The sequence below is a fragment of the Oryzias latipes genome, chromosome 6, assembly GCF_002234675.1.
Source record: "Oryzias latipes chromosome 6, ASM223467v1".
Classification (NCBI taxonomy): Eukaryota; Metazoa; Chordata; class Actinopteri; order Beloniformes; family Adrianichthyidae; genus Oryzias; species Oryzias latipes.
Genome location: NC_019864.2, coordinates 14,891,259 through 14,912,097, shown reverse-complemented (window position 1 = coordinate 14,912,097; position 20,839 = coordinate 14,891,259). Strand labels below are relative to the sequence as shown.

At 38.2% G+C, this 20,839-nt stretch overlaps 1 protein-coding gene across 3 annotated transcripts; it reads left to right on the top strand.

Annotated features, from left to right (window-relative positions):
- Nucleotides 1–440: 440 nt before the first annotated feature.
- Nucleotides 441–16,368, top strand: LOC101158271 (tyrosine-protein kinase CSK). 3 transcript variants are annotated; one of them, XM_004069938.4, is made up of 14 exons: nt 441–542; nt 757–861; nt 6,231–6,320; nt 7,937–8,050; nt 8,156–8,268; nt 11,173–11,392; nt 13,279–13,372; nt 13,461–13,526; nt 13,718–13,817; nt 13,902–13,992; nt 14,085–14,158; nt 14,598–14,793; nt 14,862–14,948; nt 15,428–16,368. In XM_004069938.4, the coding sequence occupies exons 3-14, from the start codon at nt 6,306–6,308 to the stop codon at nt 15,599–15,601; spliced, it is 1,344 nt and encodes a 447-aa protein (XP_004069986.1). In that variant the 5' UTR covers nt 441–542; nt 757–861; nt 6,231–6,305; the 3' UTR covers nt 15,602–16,368. The 3 variants fall into 3 exon arrangements, with proteins under 3 accessions (XP_004069986.1, XP_011474282.1, XP_020559591.1); XM_011475980.2 differs by lacking the exon at nt 441–542 and having other exon boundaries at nt 549–861; XM_020703932.2 differs by lacking the exons at nt 441–542; nt 757–861 and adding an exon at nt 5,583–5,740.
- The last annotated feature ends 4,471 nt before the right edge of the window (nt 16,369–20,839 follow it).

Below are 20,839 nucleotides of genomic sequence, written 5' to 3'. Positions count from 1 at the left end.
CATTATTTAAAAATTCTACACGGAGTCTATGTGTGTGTGTGTGTGTGTGTGTATATATATATATATATATATATATATATATATATATATATATATATATATATATATATATATATATATATATATATATATATATATATATATATAAAAATACAATTTATTTGTTTCGTTTTGGGGGGCGGGGAGTATCCATTTTTCTTCTTACTTAAGCCATGAATGCCATTAAATGTACTACATTCCCATGATACTCCGAAGACTAATTCTGATATTTGATTTTACTAAAGTTTACTGTCAAACTGCAGTTACAGTCAGCCATGTCCTCGAATTGAACCAATAAATGTGTATTTTTTTTTCGTTTTCAATTGAGTGCAGACTTATTTCGGTCATTTGTTTTGTAAACGTTACCATCAATTTTCAAAATCGTTCAGCAATTTGTCATAGCTACAACATTCTACTGCGCATGTGCAGAATGAAAATAAGGTGGGGCAACAAAAAAAGTTGAACGTTTCTGACGGGAAGAGAAGAGCAGCGCGCCCCTCTTGGTAAAAACTCACTTTTCTTATTGTCCGGGTCAAATTTGGCGGTTCTTTTCTTTCGTGGGGGTTAAAAAAATAGCTATTCTATTTATCGTGTCTGCTACATACAAACCCCTGACGGGAATCGAACCCGCCACCAGCTGCTGATTTTACGCTCACGTTTCTGATCACCTGGAACTTTCGCCTCTTCCTTTATCGGTGTTGATGTCATGATCGATAGTCACTGATCTGCGGCTGGGATGGAAATACTGGAGCTGCTGCTCGGATGAAAACGGACCGATCCAGCCGCCGTAGCTTCAGATCACTTGGCAATAGCTGCAAACAGGTGATGTATGTGTTGGAAACTATGGGTTTATCATGTGGACATACTAGTATTAAGAATGCACAAGTTTGGGGGGGGGGGGGGGGGGGGATATAAAGTTTATTTTATAAAGTATTGTTTCTTTTGCATTGTGACAACCTAGGAGTTTAGGGATGTTGTGAAAGGGAACTCTTCATATCCTTTTTTTTTTAAATTATTTGACTGACTTCCTGGGTTAGAAAGGTCACACCAGGCAGCTAACTGTTATGCTTAACGTGTTTCTGGCTGCACAAAAATGTGTTCTTGAAAGTGAATGCGTTCAAAAGTCCCCTGGTGTCCACTTAGCTTGTCACTATCAGCAGCAACCAAGTTAACAGCATTTATGAAGCTACACCAGCAACATGCAACACCATTTTTTTTGGTTTTCCCTTCCACAGCAGGAAAAAAAAAAGCTGTGAATGTTCTGTACTGCAAAGACAGAACTTCCTTATGGTAAAGTTAAGGGTGTGTGGATGCAGTCCAACCGCTGGAGTGCTCTTTAGCAGTACAGATTACTGAAACAAAGATTGGAAACCACAGCAAAGGGAGCTGCATCCGCAGAGCAGCTTGCACTGCTTTTGCACTGCCCTGCAGTAAAGGAAGCATCCATTTTTGCACAAACACTTTTTTTTTTTTACTTGAATGAAGTTTCTTTTCCCCCAGTGTGTGCACTTTTATTAAATCAGCCATCTGAACTTAGGATGCAAAGGTCACTCTGGTTGGGTGGAAGCCAAATTCAAGTGGACTGCCCCTCACAAATATAATAGTGTTTCTCTTCCTGCTACTTTGTGCCCTTGTTTGGCAGTGTAAGGTTTGCATGTGTTTATTACAAAATACTTCTTTGTTACACTGTCATTTGCCTTAACCACAGGAAAAACTAGGAATCATAACATAATAAATAGGCTGGGATGAGCAGCTACCAAATTTGACTTATTTCCAATATTTGGAGCTTAGTGTGAACAAGAGTAACTTTTATTGAAACAATACCTGCTTCATTATAAAAGGTCCCAGGATGAGGACCGTTGTTTTCTGACTAAAAGTCGCTCCGGACTATAAGTTGCAGAAACAGAAAAATGCACAATAAAGAGAAAAAAAATCTCAAATACATCACACTTTTGAGAAAATGTATTTAACAAATTACAGGACCAAGAGCGGGAATTTAATCTACTAAGATCTACTAAGAATTATGTTTTCATTATGTATCTATAAAATTGAGATACAGGTGTGTCTGTTAGTGTGTTTCCTGAAAGAAACAAGGTTTCTGTAACACCCTGTTCAGGTATTAAGTGCACAAAGCAAATGCAAACATACAGAAACGCCTATCTCAATTTTAAGCTAAATTATTATTATTTCTTACTTGCATTTTCAATTAGATCATGATTGCCTGAGGACAGAAAAAAAAGAGCGCTTCTCTAAAAGCACAGCAATAATTTCTGCTTACATCTTGATGCACAACATACTAATCGCACACATAATCGGGACTCTTCATCTCAGATTTTGTCTGCAGGTAGATGAGGGAGTGGCAAGTTTGCAAAAAGCCAGAGGAGACATTTCTGCATTCCTGTCTTGTCTTGCTGTTTTGTTCTTTAAATCGCACTGCGTTCAGGATCTGTTCAGATTAGTTAAAGTCGTCAGGCTTTGACGAGGAAAAAGCTACATTCTGCATATTATTTTGTTTGCTTTTTGATGGATTATCTTCTCTCCCAGGTTCGTTTTTTGAGTGAATTGTCCTATTCAATGTTGCTTTCTGTAGTTGATTGCATTCTTTGTCATTCATCAACAGATCACGTTGGTGATCATAACTGACTTGAGCTCAGTGCCAGTAGAAACTGTGCTGCCTCACAAGGACAGCCTTGTTATCTCCCTGCTTCTGTGGAGATGGCTGAGCCACTTTGCAGCACATGAAGGTCTGTCTCAGTCACAGAGCTGTCAGTGCCCTGCAGCTGACATGCAGCCACGACTCCCTGAGTGGAGGCCCCCTCTTGAAATTACCAGAAGTTCATAAGTGAAGTTCCTACTTCCAGACTTGACTTTTTCTAAAACCCAATTAAAAAAATGTACAGTAACTGTAATTTTAGCTCCCCTTACAAACTGATAGAAAACAATGGCACAACTTTCACATTTGAAGTGAAAGTTTAGTTTTAACATCCATTGAAGTATAATTGAGTAAGTTTGTTACGCTTTACCTAAATTGAAAGACCAACACAGTTTGCGATATTTGACAATTCTACTTCAAAATGTTAAAATTGGTATATTTCAAAGAGCATTTAAAGATCAGTGGCTGCTCCTGGTTGGTCTAGAGGCAAACCACTACAAATATTTCTTTATTTGGATCTATAAATCTATAATGGGTGGTGTCTTTGCTCTCAGTGGCATTCTTCAGATGTTGTATTTGTTTCATTGTGTAGATTTTGTAAATTTCAATTTTTTGTTGTTCATAACTCTTGAGTAGAGCTGTGACGGTGCGGGATTTTTGATCAACACTGCGAAATGTCGTGAAATACACAAAATCCCCCGGCGGCCGCATCGCAAATGAATACAATTACAACGCAGTATTCTTTATTAACAAATAACAGTAACAACTAACTATCTAACTAATGAAATAACTATATAGGTGTTGTAGAATGACTATGTGTATGTGTGTCAGCGCCTTGTTTGTGTAGGAGGAAGGAACACACACAAGTGTGTGGGGGGTGCATGTTGATTGTTCTGCAGCGGACCGCTCTGGAGCGAGTTTCACCTGTGCTCTCTGGTACAGACATCTTCTCAGAATATTATATATTGCCCAGTAATAAACGAGACTGCAGACACTTTGTCACCTTTCCGGTAGCAATGAAGACTGATGCCCATGAAGAACACGGGGCAGGAGGCTCTGCCTTTGTTTACACGGACACGTAACTTTGCGCTGCACAAAATAGTTCCCAAACAAAACATGTAGTGATATTTATCGAAATCTCACAGTGCGCGTTCATGGTTGGTGTTACCCTTCCCCAACACAAAGTCCTCCAGCGGGCGGCCGTGTCACGCACTCAAGAACGCAGCTTGTAATGGAAATGAATACAATAGAAATGAATAATTAGAACGCAGTAAATTTGTCGTATTTCCTCGCGAGACTGAAACTTCTGTTGTAGAATGAGGATGTGTGTGTTTCTGAAACCGCGCGCATGTGTGTGTAAGTAGAGTGAGCGCACGCTGCGCAAGAGGTGAGAGGCGCGGCGCACGGAGTGAAGGAGAACATTAATAAAAGGTTTCCCCAAGAAACGCTTGAAGTCTGAACACAGGACTAGCAGAAAAAGTAAATTATCAGCAAAGATGAATGTGTTTATTATAGTTCCAATCACGCACCATATACCATATACCGCACCATTTTTCAACAAAAAAAAAACCTTCAAAAACAAAAGTGCGGTGATGCAGGTTATTGTCACACTCCTCCCTACTCTTGAGTAGAGACGTTTTTCGATAGTTTATATCATTTATGCGTCAATTGTATTTGATAAACTGTGTCGAGCCAAAGGACCAGCCGGCTAAGTCAGACTCTAACTACCCAGATATTCCATGCAGATGATGCTCTCTCATCATCATGTGGATGGGTTACCATATCATGTTATTCTAAGATTTATTGCTGACAGTAAATAAATTAATTTGAACTTTTGACTTTACCTCTGACATAATCAGTGGCTTTTGCTTTTTTTTTGGTTGAGATTGAAATCTCAACCAAAGTCTACATGTCTGTGTGCTGTTATTCTATGGTGGCCCTGAAAGGACAAACCAAAAATCAAGAATGCAAAATTCAATTTTTGTTTTGTAACTGAAAATGGCAGATGTAGGTAGTAATGAACTAGGTACATCTACTGAAATTTTGGTGCATTTTCTGAGGAACTTTACCATAGTAGGGATGTGGAAGTCTCAGAGAAAGAAGACATTCTGGTTTGTAAAGCATCAGTGATGATTTTTAGCATATAAATATACAAAAAAAAAAAACTATAAACAAGGTTTATATTTAGGTTAGTTCCAGATTTTACTTTATCATCAGCAAATACAGTTTAGACTAATAACCGCACAAGTTTAAATTTTTGCTCAGTCTTGAGTACTTTTGTCACCAGTTACTTTTTTTTAATTCTTATTAAAATCCTTTTTTTTTTTTTTTTTGGATGACCACATTTTAATTCTACTCAGATAATAGTTTTTTGAAGTGACGCTACTTTTATTTGATCAGTATTTTTTGGATACAATACTATGAATTAGAACAAAATGGCTTTTCAGATTTAAATCTTAATGCTTTAAAGAAATGTAGAGAAAATATTTCTGAGGACTGGAGCCTCTTCAAACTTCTTACAACTTATTATATGAATAAAATGCATAAACTATATACCAAGTTATTTAATATAAAAGTTCACCGATGTAGAACATCAGAAAGACCAAGATCTGTCACTTCCCATGATGCTATCTGCTAACAACCTTTCTTTAGGAAACGTAAAAGGTTCGGGTAACATTTCCAATCAGAGACATATGCTCTTAAAAGAAGAGTGAACTTAGACCCCGACATGCGTTTGATGTACAGAGACCCCCCTCCCACTTTGACCTAGTATCATTCTAACTCTGGCATGTCTTACAGGAAGTTGACTTGGCAGTAGTGGACATGTCACAGGATGTGACCTCATGTAAAGGGAACAAACTGTTGGAGCCAGAATTTTCCTTGAGCTCCAACCATTAAAAGCCCCAACTTTTCCATGGGAACTGAAAGAGGAAGTGGGGCTTTGAATGAAGACAGAGGGGGTGGGTGGGATTTAGCATAACTCCATCTGTACGTCATCATTCGGTTTGCTCTGTTTGTCACGGAAGCTCCTGGCAACTCAGGCCAAAGGTTGGTGTTGTAGAGGCTTTTTTCTTTGTGTGGAGGACGAGTCTCTTAAGTCTGACTGGATATCAGCATTACATTCCAGCACTATAAGGAAACATTTGATTCCTGTAGGGCTTTTTATGCAAGAATAAAATATAGATTGACTTTTTTTAATGCCTAATTTATGGTTTTACAGCAATTCTTTGTGTCATTTAGTGTGTTGAGGCAAAAAAGCTGATCAGCATGTGCAATCTGTTGTCCTGCGTCACGGAAATGTGAAGCAGTTGTGAAAGTAGAAGGAAGCAGACTTGTCCGTGCAGCAATTGTTTGTGTGAGTTATTTTTACCTGGCTCTGTCTGATTTGACAGTATAGTCAGATAAATGCTGACTTAGATGCATTTTAATTTCAAATGAATTGCTATGCCAAAAAGCATCAATGCTGTGTTTTCCATTAAACATTGTTTGCCTAAAGGAAATATGTTTAAATTTCCTATTTTGTATATTTCTTATGCAGGTACTGTGTGTATTCAACTGCTCTAATGGTAACAGTTAGAAAATCTCACCTGTGAGAGGATTGAAGCACCTCACCATGACAGAGGACCAGGTAAGATGTGTTTTGTTTGATTGTTGTTAAGCAATCAGTAAAGCAAGCACTGTTCAACTCTATTCATTTTAAAATGAGCTTTCCTTGCGTTTGTTTGGATCATTTAACCTTTAGTTTGATTTTTTTGCAAGCTTCAAAACCCTTCAGTTAATTTTGTCTTTCTCCCGCTTTGTTCAACTAACTTTGCATTATTCTTAGCTTCATCAAACATCACCCAGCAAATTTTGCATAGGTTAGTATTAGCCAGCATGTTAGCTTTGGTAAACATTTTAGATCATTTTTTAGCTGAGTCAATAAGGGTCCATTACTGTAACAATAGTGTTGCTTTTGTCTTTCTGTAAATCCATTTATAAATAGGTCTATAATAATTTTGTATTTGTTTGTTTTTCACATGGTTTTAGATAACATTTTCCCTTTGTTTAGCTAAATTAACAGCGTTCAACATTAGCAATTTAACTTTGGCCTTTTGGCTTTTTCTAAATTGACTTTTACTTTCAATTTTAACATTGTCTCAACATTATTTAGCTAGTCTTAACTTTTTAAAGTTCATCTTTGTTCTTAAAAATGGTCCAGTTACTTTCACATTTTAGTATTTCTAAACATTATCTAGCTAATTTTGCTTACTTACATTCTCTTTAACCCTGACTTTGGCCTTAATGTTTCCCCTGAATAATGTTTAAAGATGTAAACTAGGGCTGCACGATATGAGGAAAACTTGCGATATGCGATATTAGTGATCAATATTGCGATAACGATAAATTTGCGGTAAATAAACAAATAGAAAAATAAACAAAAACATCATTCCCATTTCATTGCAACAGTTTAAAAATTATACTCCAAATGACCCTCATCGACATGGGGGACAAACGTCAGGGTGGCTAACCCTGGTCCTCAAGAGCCTCAACCCTGTCTGTTTTCCAATTCTCCCTAGACTGCTCGATAATGATAACCAAAATCAGGTGTGTTCAGTCAATCAGGATGTGAAATCACTTGAGTCAGCCAATCAACAGCAAGCTGGTTAAGGAGAGCTGGAAAACAGGCAGGGTTGAGGCTCTTCAGGACCAGGGTTAACATAATAGGCCTCCATCTGATTGGTCAACAATGGGAAGGCGTCCATCTGATTGGTCAAAGCATAAAGGGATTTATTTGATTCGTTAAATGCTTCAAGCTGCTAGAAAATTGTTTTAACACATTTTGGGTTTGCGATTTATTGCGATATTCGCCGTCTTTTGCGATATGCATATTGCAGAGCTAGATATTGCGATAACGATAAATTTGCGGTATATTGTGCAGGCCTAATGTAAACATAATGGATGGATGTTTTTCTTTATGTTTACATCCTTAAAACTTATTCAAGTGTTTTCCACTTCCCTAAGATTTTCTTTGGAAAAGTGTTTACTTTTTATGTTATATATACATGTTATATATGTATATATAATAATATACACACACACACACACACACACACACACACACATATATATATATATATATATATATATATATATATATATATATATATATATATATATATATATGTATATGTATAGGTATAGATTTTTTTTTTTAACACACACACACACATGTATGTAACAGGGTTTTCACCTATGTTTCAGAATCCATGGCCACAAGGCACAGAGTGTGTGGCAAGGTACAGCTTTAAAGGGACATCAGAGCAGGACCTACCATTTAACAAAGGAGACATCTTGACAATTATTGTTGTGACAAAGGTAAATTAAATTTATCATAGTTTGCATTTTTGAAATTTAAAAAACTCAATATATTCATTAAGTTCAAAAGATCTATTACACATATAATTCAATTTTTGGTTTAAGGATCCAAACTGGTATAAAGCTAAAAATGCTGCTGGCCAGGAGGGAACGATTCCAGCCAACTATGTCCAGAAAAGAGAAGGTGTTAAAACTGATGGAAAACTGAGCCTAATGCCGTAAGTACACAATTTAAAAAAAATAATAATTTTGAGTTCTAAAATTCCCTTTAGTCTTTTAACGTTTAAACCAAACAAGATTATGTTATTGTGTCTGCTGTTTGCTTTCAGCCGCTTGAAGCTTGTAGTGAGTATTTGCAGTAGTGGACAAAACTGCTAACCCTTTTCCTATGGTTGTACCCAGAAGGCCAGTGCCTAATTTGTTGTGGCGGAGAAGCTGTGGTTGTGTGAAAGGAGACCACAGTATGCTTGGGCTGTATCGTAATTGCAGAACATCTGTGTCTGCGGTACTGTGTGTATTCAACAGTATGCGTACAACAGTTTAAAACATGACCCAATTATAATCTGTATTTTTAAATCTATTCTAAAATATATTACTTTTTAAATCAATCTTCCAAGGGATGATGGTGGTGGTGGTAAAAAAAAAGTCTCAACACTTCTTCCACAGTGCCAAATCTAAAAAACATCCTTTGTAAATGTGTGACTAAAAGCCTTCGTCACAACTTTCCAACAAGATTCCCTGAGTTATATTTAAAAATCTATTTAAATTTCCTATGGAGTCACATGTAAATAAGGTTATTGTACATTCTAAAAGCTACATTTGAATATGTGACTAGCACTGTAATAAAACCGGTCTTACTAAAATGCAAATGACCATAATCTATACTTATATCCCTACAAATAAATGAAAATATAATTTGAATTATTTACATTTATTGCGCCTTGAACATCAGTGTTAACAGCATCATACGGTTGGTTTAAAAAGGACAGTCAAAGGCTCACAGAATTGAGTCATCTGCATAGAAGTAACACAACCATGTTGCTTTAAGAAACGTCAGCACCTCTGCTGTAGCGGTTCCTCTCTTTTACACACTAATGTCTGAGTCGACTGCCTAAAACAGCGGAAGGCTTGTTGCGCAATACTGACGGAGGCAAATCACTGGAGGAAAAAAAAAAGACCAACCTTTACTATTGGCATGGTTTCTAAATTTAACTGAACTTTTTTCTGTGTTGCCATAAATGGAAGGTTGTAGATCAAAGCAGACTTTTGGGTACAGTAGATAACGCCCTTGTTTTTCCATTATGTTTTTCAAATTTTTAACTGCTGAAAAAGACAACCAGAAAGGGTTCTGGGTAAAAAAAAAAAAGTGAATCTGCTCTAAAGCTGAACTTGCCTTCACCACTGTAAAGTTCATTAGAGTTGCACTTCAACTCTGAAAGAAGGAATGTCAAAACAATCCAAGAAATCACACTGTTTGATTTTTAAAGAATGTGTTTGACTGTCTAGGCCATTCCAGAACCATGAAATGCTTTTGACGTAGCCTCTCCTTACTTTCCCGGGTGATGTGTTTGGGATCATTATCCTACAGATCCAGCTGTGTTTCATTCTCAGTGCTCTCACTGATGGAAGGAGTTTTTTTGTCGCTCACTCCACATGACGGCCCCATTCATCCTTTCCTTTATACAGACCAGTTGTCCTATCCCCCTTGCAGACAAGCAGCCCCAAACCATGATGTCCCCCCCCCCTTATGCTTCACAGTTTGGTATGGTCTTCTTGAGATGCAACACAAGCGTTCCCCCAATCCTCTGGATCATCCAGGTGGTTTCTGAAGAACTTTAGACTGGTTTGGACTTGCTAGTTGGGCAGGGAGGCCTTTGGAGCACTGCAGGATTTACATCTATTACAATGTCATCTGCTCCTATAGTAATATTTGTTACTGTGGTCACAGCTCTTTACAGGTTCCGCTATGTAGTTCCCTATGTAGTTCTGAGCTGTTTCATTACTCTCCTTTGTACCAAACAGGGGAGATCTTGCATGAAGCTCCAGGTGGAGGGAGATTATCAGTGATCTTGTATTTCTTTCATTTTCTGATAATTGCTCCAACAGTTGATCTCTTTTCATCAAGCTGCTTGCTTGTTGTAGAATGGTTCATCCCAGTCTTGTTTAGGTGTTCAAGCTTGTTCCTGGTGTCCTTTGACAGCTCTTTGGTCTCGGTCATGGTGGAGAGGTTGCAGTCTGACTGTCGAAAGACGTGGACAGGTTTTTTTTATACAGATAACCAGTTCTAACATGTGCCATTAAAACAGGTAGCAAATGAAGAATCATCTTGAAGAAGTTACAGGTCTGTGCGGAACCGAATTCCTGCTAGTTTGTAGGAGCTAAATATGTCTTTTCTGCATCATTATACAAAGAGATTCTTTATAAATCAAACAATGTGATTTCTTGGATATTTTTTAATATACTGTCTCTCATAGTTAAGGTGTCTTTATGACAAGCATCTTTTTAAGTGGGATAACTTGCAGAATCAGTGACTGACAAATACTTTTTTGCCCAATGCAAATTCTTTCCATCCATCTACATGACTATTATGGATTAAAGTAAGCCACAAAAATGTACCTTTTGGCCTAATATTTGTGAATACAACTACAAAAAAATCCTCAAAATTCCAAATACGTGACATATTTTTAAAAAATGTCCTGACTGAGCAAGTAACTCTCAAACTCCATGTGGACAGAACCCCACTCAATCTGTTTAAGTTCTTAAAACAACTTTTGAGTTGAAGGAGCATTTAAAGCAGCAACTTTGGTACAATTAGGTAAAAAGTTAAACCAAAAAAACACAGAAAGGTCACAGCTGTTTCCATGCTCATGCAGAGAGGCCAGCTTCAAACTGTCATTTCATTTTATCACCAACAATAAGATAAAAGGGAAGATGCACCTTAACTTTTAAGCACCCCAATAAAAATGGCTTTCAGACACTAAAGAGAACAGATATAAAGCAAATAGATCCCTCTTTTGAGGTCTCTGTGTATCAGCATAGAAATGAGGGGATTTACTCTGACAGGTTTTATGTGAATCTGTCCTTGGGGTGCTCTGATTTTTGTCTTGCTTCTCCACTTCCAGATGGTTTCATGGGAAGATAACTCGGGATCAGGCAGAGCGACTCCTCAACCCCCCGGAGACGGGCCTGTTCTTGGTGCGAGAGAGCACCAACTTCCCCGGCGACTACACGCTTTGCGTGAGCTGCGACGGGAAAGTGGAGCACTACCGAATCATCTACCACAACGGCAAGCTCACCATCGACGAGGAGGTCTACTTCGAGAACCTCATGCAGCTGATGGAGGTGAGCCGTTGGATTTGTGTTTTGATTTGTTTTCACATCAAGCTTTTTTTGCAAAATTTAGTCTGATGCTATATTAGAGTTGCAGCATAAGTGAACTAATTTAAAGTTGAAAGTTCCTGTAACTTAAAATGAACAGGAAGTGTCAAAGAGGAAGTGAACAGCATACTGAGGTTCAGAGTTCTAACCTCAGAAATGCACAAGACTATAACAGACTTCTTTTCCTGTGCAACGTGTTAACTTAAACTGCATCTCAAATGGAAAAAAAACTAACTCAGAATTTTTTTTTCCTGAATGATTAATCATTTTTTCAATTACTGTCTCTTTCTTTGTTTGTCTCGTTTAAGCAGACAGCACTGTGTTGGTGGCTCACTTAATGTTAATCCTCACACTGCATACAGGATACAGTTAAATGGAGATTCTGATGAGCTAAATGTGGCCCTGATTCTATTTTTGGTGCTCAAGTAAAACATGTGCTTTACCTTCATAACATCAAGATAAGACCTAAAATATGTAAAACATGTATTTATTTTATTTGAACTCATTTTACTGACATGTCACGAGTGCCTCAAGTAAATTAATTTTTTTATATATTTATTTTTCTTGTTGCTATGACCTTGAATAAAAATCCCTTTATGTTACCTCGCCTTCCTCTCTAGGCTTATTAGAAGCTCTACAGGAAGCCAAGAGTTAAAAACCCACCAGGCTAATATCAGTCTCACAAGATGTTTATCTAGTTTCTGCACCACTTTGTTCCCCTCCTGCTTTTCTGTTTCAATAAAGCAATCCACAAACTGACATTTTGGATAGACTGTGAGAGGATCATCATGCGCTGGGAAGATTTTGCTTGTGCAAAATGCTGCTTTAGGACATTTAGGAACTGGTTAGATACTATTCGACACTTGCCTGTGCATGCATTCTCATTATTTTCGGATGAATTGTTAGGGTAACAACTAATTAATTAATCACTTTTTATTCCTACGATCCAATCACATATTTCTGCCTGAGACATGCTGTTCATTGAATCAAATCCAATTGAATCTGTTACTTCAAAAGGGGCCCAAGTCCACAATTTTTCAAAATAGAGATATTATGTGTTCTATGGTCTTCAAGGGAAAATCTATCGGATTTTATGCAAAAATGTCCCTAGTCTGTTGTAATGTATTTACTATGCTTGGCATTTAAAATGCATTAAGTGCAAAATTCCTGGACTTGGGCCTGTCTTGCATGGGTTTAGCTTTATCCCATAGATGACATCACTAGTCATCCAATATGGCAGCACCCCTGTTTATTTCAAGAAGGGCCCAAGTCCAGAGATTTTACTTTGCTAGTCCTCTGAAATTATAAAAGTGAGGTGCTTCATATTATAGCATTTGTAAGCGATGAACTGGTGCTAAATCTGGGGAAAGTGTTAATCATTTGGTGTTGCCTCCCTTTAAACTATGCAATTAAAATCATTTCCTGGAAAAACAAAACTCTTGGACTTGGGCCCCTTTTGAACTAACCGATTCAATTGACCTATAGCATTTGAAAAATTGTTGCAAAATGAAATTAATCAATTATATCGATAGTGGAAAATGCTGTTTGGATTGAGGTACGCATGTGATGGCAGCGAAAGATGCTATCATTACAATCCAATGTGTGAAAACACTTTGAACTTTTTGATTAAATTTTAGCTAAAGATGTCCTGGATCAGTTTTAGGTCAGTGAATCGGATAGTAGTTAATGAATTGTATTGGCGTCCACAAATTATGATATGAATCAATTTATTGTTAAAATGACAAGGACTTTAGATGCCTAACATCGCACATTGGATTTTATTGTAACATTTTTAATTTGGACTTTTTTGTGATTTTAATTTGTGTGCCTGTATATTTCCTTGTTGTTAGCACTACACCAAAGATGCTGATGGGCTGTGCACCAAACTTATTAAGCCAAAGCTGGAGGAGGGAACCGTAGCTGCTCAGGATGAGTTTTCAAGGAGTGAGTCTTTGTTTGGCAGCTTGATCTGTTTTTGCACGCCCCTTCTCATTTAAAATTTTGATGTGTTTTATGTGCAACTGTTTAACAGGTGGCTGGTCAATGAACAGGAAAGACTTGAAGCTGCAGCAGGTTATTGGAAAGGGAGAATTTGGAGGTAGGTAGCTTCAAATTTGAATTTGCATACTGCTGGTAAACGGTATGCAAAAAAAAAAGCTGAATTTTGTTTGTAAAATTGAACCAGGAGGCAACATTTTGCTCATGGACGTTAGCTAAGGGGTTTCCCTTGTTGGGATCTGCTGGTTAGCACCGCCTCTTTAACCTGTTTACATGTTGGGATTTCTCTAGATGTCATGGTTGGAGACTACAGAGGAACTAAAGTCGCTGTGAAGTGCATAAAAAATGATGCAACAGCGCAGGCTTTTATTGCCGAAGCTTCTGTCATGACGTAAGAAAATCAAACCCATTGTTTTGTTTTTGAAAGCAGACATAAACCCTCAGCCACATGTGAACATTTCTCTTGTATTTTCAGGCAAATGCGGCACAATAACCTGGTCCAGCTGCTCGGTGTGATTGTAGAGGAGAATGGAAGTCTTTATATAGTAACAGAATATATGGCTAAGGTAGGTTTCTTCATTACTGACCATTCATCAACATCTGGAAGATTTTAAATCTGCAATGTGCATTAAAAATATATATCTTTTTGTTGTTTAAGGGCTGTTTGGTTGACTACTTGCGTTCCAGAGGCCGTACTGTTCTTGGTGGAGAAGCACTCCTTAAATTTGCAATGTAGGTTTTTACTGCAGTGTCGCATTCAGCGCAGGATCAGGCTTTGTATTTGGTATGAATGTTTTGGAGTCAGAATACATACACTGTACAGAAGCAGGAAGATGCTTGCAAAAAAATATTTTTTAGAAATACCACATCAACACAAAAATTTGGGAGGAAGTTGCTAAAACCAAATGAAATGATCCATTAGTAAACAATTGATTTTACATGATAAATATTTCCTAAAATAAGTTTTTAAAATATATTAAATCAGCTTTTTAGATAGAACCTTTTGAAAAGTAACAATTAAAAAAACAGTACTAATCAAAGTTCTAGTAAATGGGCAACTGTAATTAACCACAGAATTGTTGGTTTTACTGTTACGTCTTTCCTTGGGAAAAAAAATTTGTTTTGAATTCATCAATTCAGTACACATAATTGTCTCCTTTCTCCACTGCAGAGACGTCTGTGAAGCCATGGCGTATCTGGAGACCAACAACTTTGTTCATCGAGATTTAGCAGCGCGGAATGTTCTCGTATCAGACGACAACATTGCCAAAGTCAGTGACTTTGGTTTGACCAAAGAAGCTTCTTCCACTCAGGACACTGCCAAGCTGCCAGTCAAGTGGACGGCACCAGAAGCTCTCAGGGAAAAGGTGTGCTGCTACTGAAATTTGTCACTTGAAAAAACTAAATTATAATCTTTTTCTTTTTTAATTAACAGAACTTTTCCACCAAGTCAGATGTTTGGAGCTATGGTATTTTGCTTTGGGAGATTTACTCGTTTGGCCGAGTCCCTTACCCAAGAATTGTAAGTACGAGTTAGTTGTGTCGTAAACAAGACAAGTTGATCTAAAGCAACTTCTATAATATGAAGTGATATTTATGACACCACATTGCAAACAAACTTTCTACGTTGCAAATGAAAATATTAAACATTTGCTTTCAAATACTTTTTTTTGCTATCACATTTTTTTATGCTTTCAAAAAATATTTTTGCATTTGCAAAACAAATGTTTTCACATGCGTTATCTCTTATCTTGCTTTATTCCTATCTTTGATTTAGCGTTCATAAGTTCATACGTTTTAAATTTGCAAGCAAAAAAAAAATTTGAAGGCAAATGTTTAATATTTTAATTTGCAACTTAGACAGTTTTGTTTGCAATGTGGTGGCATAAATATCACTTCATAATATAAAAGTTATTACAAGTTTAAAATTGGACATAAAATATTTGGGTTTTTTTCTGTCAATTTGTGGAACTTTTTAACAAGTTTGTCCCTTTTCTGTAGCCGTTGAAAGACGTAGTGCCGCGAGTGGAGAAAGGATACAAAATGGACTGTCCTGATGGCTGTCCCGAAGTTGTATATAACATCATGAAGCAGTGCTGGAACCTGGATCCTGGAGCTCGACCGAGCTTTCAGATGTTGAAGGAGTGGCTACATCATATCAGTCACAAAAAGTGAATTTCCCTCTGAGTTTTTCTATTTTTCATCACTTGGACCGAAAATAATAAAAAAAAAGAGAACGTTTTAAGGATAGAATTTTATATTTTCAACCACGGTAACTTTATGTTATGAAACATGCTCTTCTAAATGATGTCCAGTCATGTCAGTCTGCTCAGACTGGGTTGGATTCAAAGGGTAAGATTTCTTGAACTTGGTTATCAAGAATGACTGATTATCTGTGATAATATTGTGTTGGTCATTGGATCCCAGCTCTGCTGTTTGACAGATTTAATTATATGAATACATTCATTATAAATAATATCTATTGTAATATTGATGACATTTTTTTTTAGTTTAGACTAGTTAAGAGAAAATGCTTTGAATTTTTCAAATGGATTCATCCAGTTTCTAAAGACAATAGTTCTTTTCACTTTGCTGAAGAGGAACATCCTTTTACAATCAGTCCCTGCATTGTATTTCGCTGTTCTCAGGTACACATTGTTGCATAAATCTTGAGCTATTTTATTCCAAAAACTAAATTAAGTGCAATTATGCTTAGATCATGTATGCGTTGAATAACATCAAACATGTTTGCTCCACAGTCTGCAGGCCAAAACATAGGAGCTCACATAACACCAGCTTTCTGTTAGGTTTTTCTGCATTCATTTTTTTTTAAATGTTGGATCTGAAAAAGTATTTAATGTGAAATGTTATTTTTAATGCCATTTCGACTTTAAATGTTTATAAATGTACAATTGAAGCCACTTCCACATAAAAAAGTCAATTTAAAATGTTTTGAAGGGAAAATATTTTTCGAACTATTTTAAAAAATAAAACTTGTTTTAATAAATTAAGTTTTAACAAATGTATTTATGTGAAAAGTACCTAATGAAGTTGTAGTTTATGGTCTTATGTATTCAAAAGAGGTGTGATATAAATGACAACTCTTTTTCATAAATACATTTCATTTTACAACAAAAAATACATTTAAAACTAAGTTCACAGTTGGCACTATTTTATTCATTTAAATGAAAGGTTACCAACAACAGAAATGATCATTTATAAACTGGTGAACAGGCACGTGCACTATTAGGGCAGTAGGGGTGCTTGAGCACCTGCCTTTTTTTGTCTCGTTTTTAACCCTTGTGTTATCTTAGATGACCCCACCCTTACATTGACGTGTTCTCCCCACCATGATTAAGGTGGAAAGATTTCCTGTAATCCATGGACACCAGTGAAGATCACAAGTCATTGAAGAAAAAAGGATCAGAGCACTGTCTAGTGGGTCTCGATGACCCAACTCTCAATGTTAAAGTGCCTAGGATAGCAAAAGGGTTAAAAGTGCTCTTTTTGTATTAACATTAATACAGTTCTGTTATAGATACAAAAGAAACAATGCGGCAACAAAATTCCCCGGTGTTTTATCGAACCCGGTGGTTCTGAGCTGCTGCTTCTGTCTGCGGTTCCGCTCGGACGCAGAGAGTTAGCGACAGCCGGGGACTGCGAGAGAAACTCCTGTGCCACTGAGAACGGAAGAGACGTTTCAGTGAAGCAGCTTGAATCTGACAGTTCTGTTCTAATTGGTCGCTGATTTAACGAGTTTAAATATAGTTCATATTTCAGAAAAAAACGCCCTATTTTAGTCAAGGAGTCACTTTTTACTTTAGCCATCAATCAACCCGACACAGCCCAGATCGTGCAGGGAAAAGAATTTGGGTATCAATTTCAATATAAAGTTCAAAATAAAACAGCGGAGGGTTTTTCAAAATAATTGAACAGTGTTTATGGCGAGTTTATAGCTTCCTCACTACAGGTCAGACAATGTATCTGTTTAACTTCATATTTTTCTGATCAGAAATGCCGTCTTTAAATTCTGAATCACTCAGTTTCACAACTATTTTAAAATATTCCCAATCACAGCTAAAGCATGTGTGTAATGCAAAAACGAAATTAGTTGTGACTCCCAATGAGTTATATCGCTAGAGGAGACACGCCCGCTTTGGAAGCCAGGCCGACGGTGGTGGAGATCGACGCCATCTTGGTGAGGTAGACGGGACCCACATGACAATGCCTTCTATAGCCTTTGGTGGCATCTAAGTAGCTTTTATATTATTAATATATATTTATGTTTATATATATCTATAAATATATATATATATATATATATATATATATATATATATATATATATATATATATATATATATATATATATATATATATATATATATATATATAAATATATATATATCTATAAATATATATATATATATATTTATATATATATATATATTTATATATATATATATTTATATATATATATATATATTTATATATATATATATTTATATATATATATATTTATATATATATATATATATATATATATTTATATATATTTATATATATTTATATATATATATATATATATAGCTCAGTTGGTAAGGTGCAGGACTGTCATGCAGGAAAACCTCGGTTCGATTCCCAGGGGCGGAATGAACAATATAATGGCAATGGTAAATGGGGGCAATTACCATAACAATGGAAATGTGGCAATTACCATAACAATAGCGAGCAATTAACATCACCCAGTGAGGGTCCTTGGGCAAGACCCTTTACGCTACGGCCTACCTCACAAACATGAGAGACAATGAACCACATGTCATGCCGGCTCAGACGTCGCCCGGCCAAACAAGGTCTGCGTCAGGTGCTGGGGGACCAGAGCACTCTGATGGAAAGTGGGCTACTGGAACAAGACGGAAATGGACTAGGTGCGAGAACAAGGTTCTGTTAGAATGCTACTACTCAAGTAATCCCAACCAGCGTGGTTACATGCAGAGAATGTGGAATGAATGGATGCTTCGAAACTCACAATCAAGGCTAACTGCCAAACAACTGGTAGCCCAATGCTCGAACATCCACAAGCGGCAACTCCTATCACAACTTGAGATTGAAGCAATACAATACAATGGCAATACCCCGAGAGAGCCAGAACAACAGGTCAGAGAGCAGGCTATACTACACTCCCACCCTGAGATTGGGTACACAGCCCCAACAACCACAGTTACGCTGAGCGAGGCAGCAACTGACCTGAAAGACAAGATCATGTCTAGAATGAACACTTGGCAACCTCGACACCAGCTACAACGGTTAAGTGATGTACCGCCTGAAAGTCTACTGGAAACTGTGAATGAAGCATTGAGGGCAATTCCTACCACAACCATCACAGAAACCAATGAACTGGTTTACACTTCAGCAGCAGTGATCCTTGAGATGCTTGGCTATAAGAGTAACCATGGGAGAAAACAATACCCACCATGGAAGCAACGGTTAGAGGCCAAAATCAAGGCAACTCGGAAGGATGTGAGTAAGCTGACAGAGGCTCAAAGAGATACAATGAGAAAGCAAGTACCTAAGAGATACAGCCAGATGCCCATACCTGAAGCACTGGAAACTGCCAAACAAAGGCTCCTAGCCTTGAGCAGCCGCCTAAAGAGGTACACAAGAGACAATGAAGCCAGACGGATAAACAGGCTGTTCGCAACTCAACCTGCGAAAGTGTACGCTCAGTGGCAGGGTCAAAACAGCCGAGCAGACCCACCAAGGCTAGAAACTGAACAGTACTGGAAAAGTATATGGGAGAAAGAGACAGCACATAACAGCAATGCCCAGTGGCTGGTCTCTCTGAGAGAAGAACATAGCAACCTCCCTGAACAGAATCCAGTAACCATCACAGTGGCAGACATCCAAGAAAGAGTCTCAGGTATGAAGAACTGGACAGCACCGGGCCCTGACATGATACATGCCTACTGGCTAAAGAAGCTCACAGCACTCCACGAGCGCCTGGCAGCACAAATGAACCAGCTGCTAAGAGATGGGACTCATCCCGAATGGCTAACAGAAGGCCGAACGATCCTGATCCAGAAGGATCCCTCAAAGGGTGCAGTCCCATCCAACTACCGGCCAATAACCTGTCTCTCCACAACATGGAAGCTCATGTCAGGCATCATTGCAACCAAGATAAATAGGCACATGGATCAATTCATGAGTAACACACAGAAAGGCATTGGTAGAGACTCCAGGGGAGCGAAACACCAACTCCTGGTTGACAGAACAGTCGCTCAAGACTGCAAGTCACGACACACCAACCTGTGCACAGCCTGGATTGATTACAAGAAAGCCTATGACTCAATGCCACACACGTGGATCACTGAATGCTTGGAGCTGTACAACATAAACAGGACTCTAAGAGCCTTCATAGGAAACTCAATGAAGCTGTGGAAAACCACCCTTGAAGCCAATGGGAGTGTCCAAGTGTCCATCAAATGTGGGATATACCAAGGTGATGCTCTGTCCCCACTGCTGTTCTGCATAGGTCTGAACCCCCTCAGCCAAATAATCAACAAGACTGGCTATGGATACCGATTCAGAAATGGGGCCAACATCAGTCACCTCCTCTACATGGATGACATCAAGCTATATGCTAAGAGCGAGCGTGACATTGACTCCCTGATCCACACCACCAGGATCTACAGTACTGACATTGGGATGTCATTCGGGCTCGAGAAATGCAGCCGGATGGTGACAAAGAGAGGCAAGGTAGTCCACACAGGAGGGGTCTCACTCCCAGAAGGAACAATAGCAGACATCGAGGACAGTTACAAGTACCTCGGAATTCCACAGGCAAATGGCAACCTGGAGCAGGCAACAAGGAAAGCTGCAACAGCTAAATACCTCCAACGGGTAAGGCAAGTCCTGAGAAGCCAGCTCAATGGCAAAAATAAGACCCGGGCAATAAACAGCTACGCACTGCCAGTTATCAGATACCCTGCAGGAATAATAAGATGGCCAAAGGAAGAGGTACAGACCACGGATGTTAAGACACGAAAGCTCCTCACCATGCATGGAGGGTTCCACCCCAAATCCAGCACCCTGAGACTGTATGCTAGCCGTAAGGAAGGAGGCCGAGGACTAGTGAGCGTAGAAGCCACTATCCAGGATGAAACATCCAAGATGCATGAGTACATCAAGCTCAAGGCCCCAACTGACAGTGTGCTCAGTGAATGTCTCAGGCAATGGAGAGCAGAGGATACAGTGCTGGAGGACAGATCCTCATGGGAGGACAAACCCCTGCATGGGATGTACCACCGGACCATAACTGAAGTGGCTGATATCAAGAAGTCCTACCAATGGCTAGAGAGGGCTGGCCTACAGGACAGCACTGAGGCACTCATCCTGGCAGCTCAGGAACAAGCC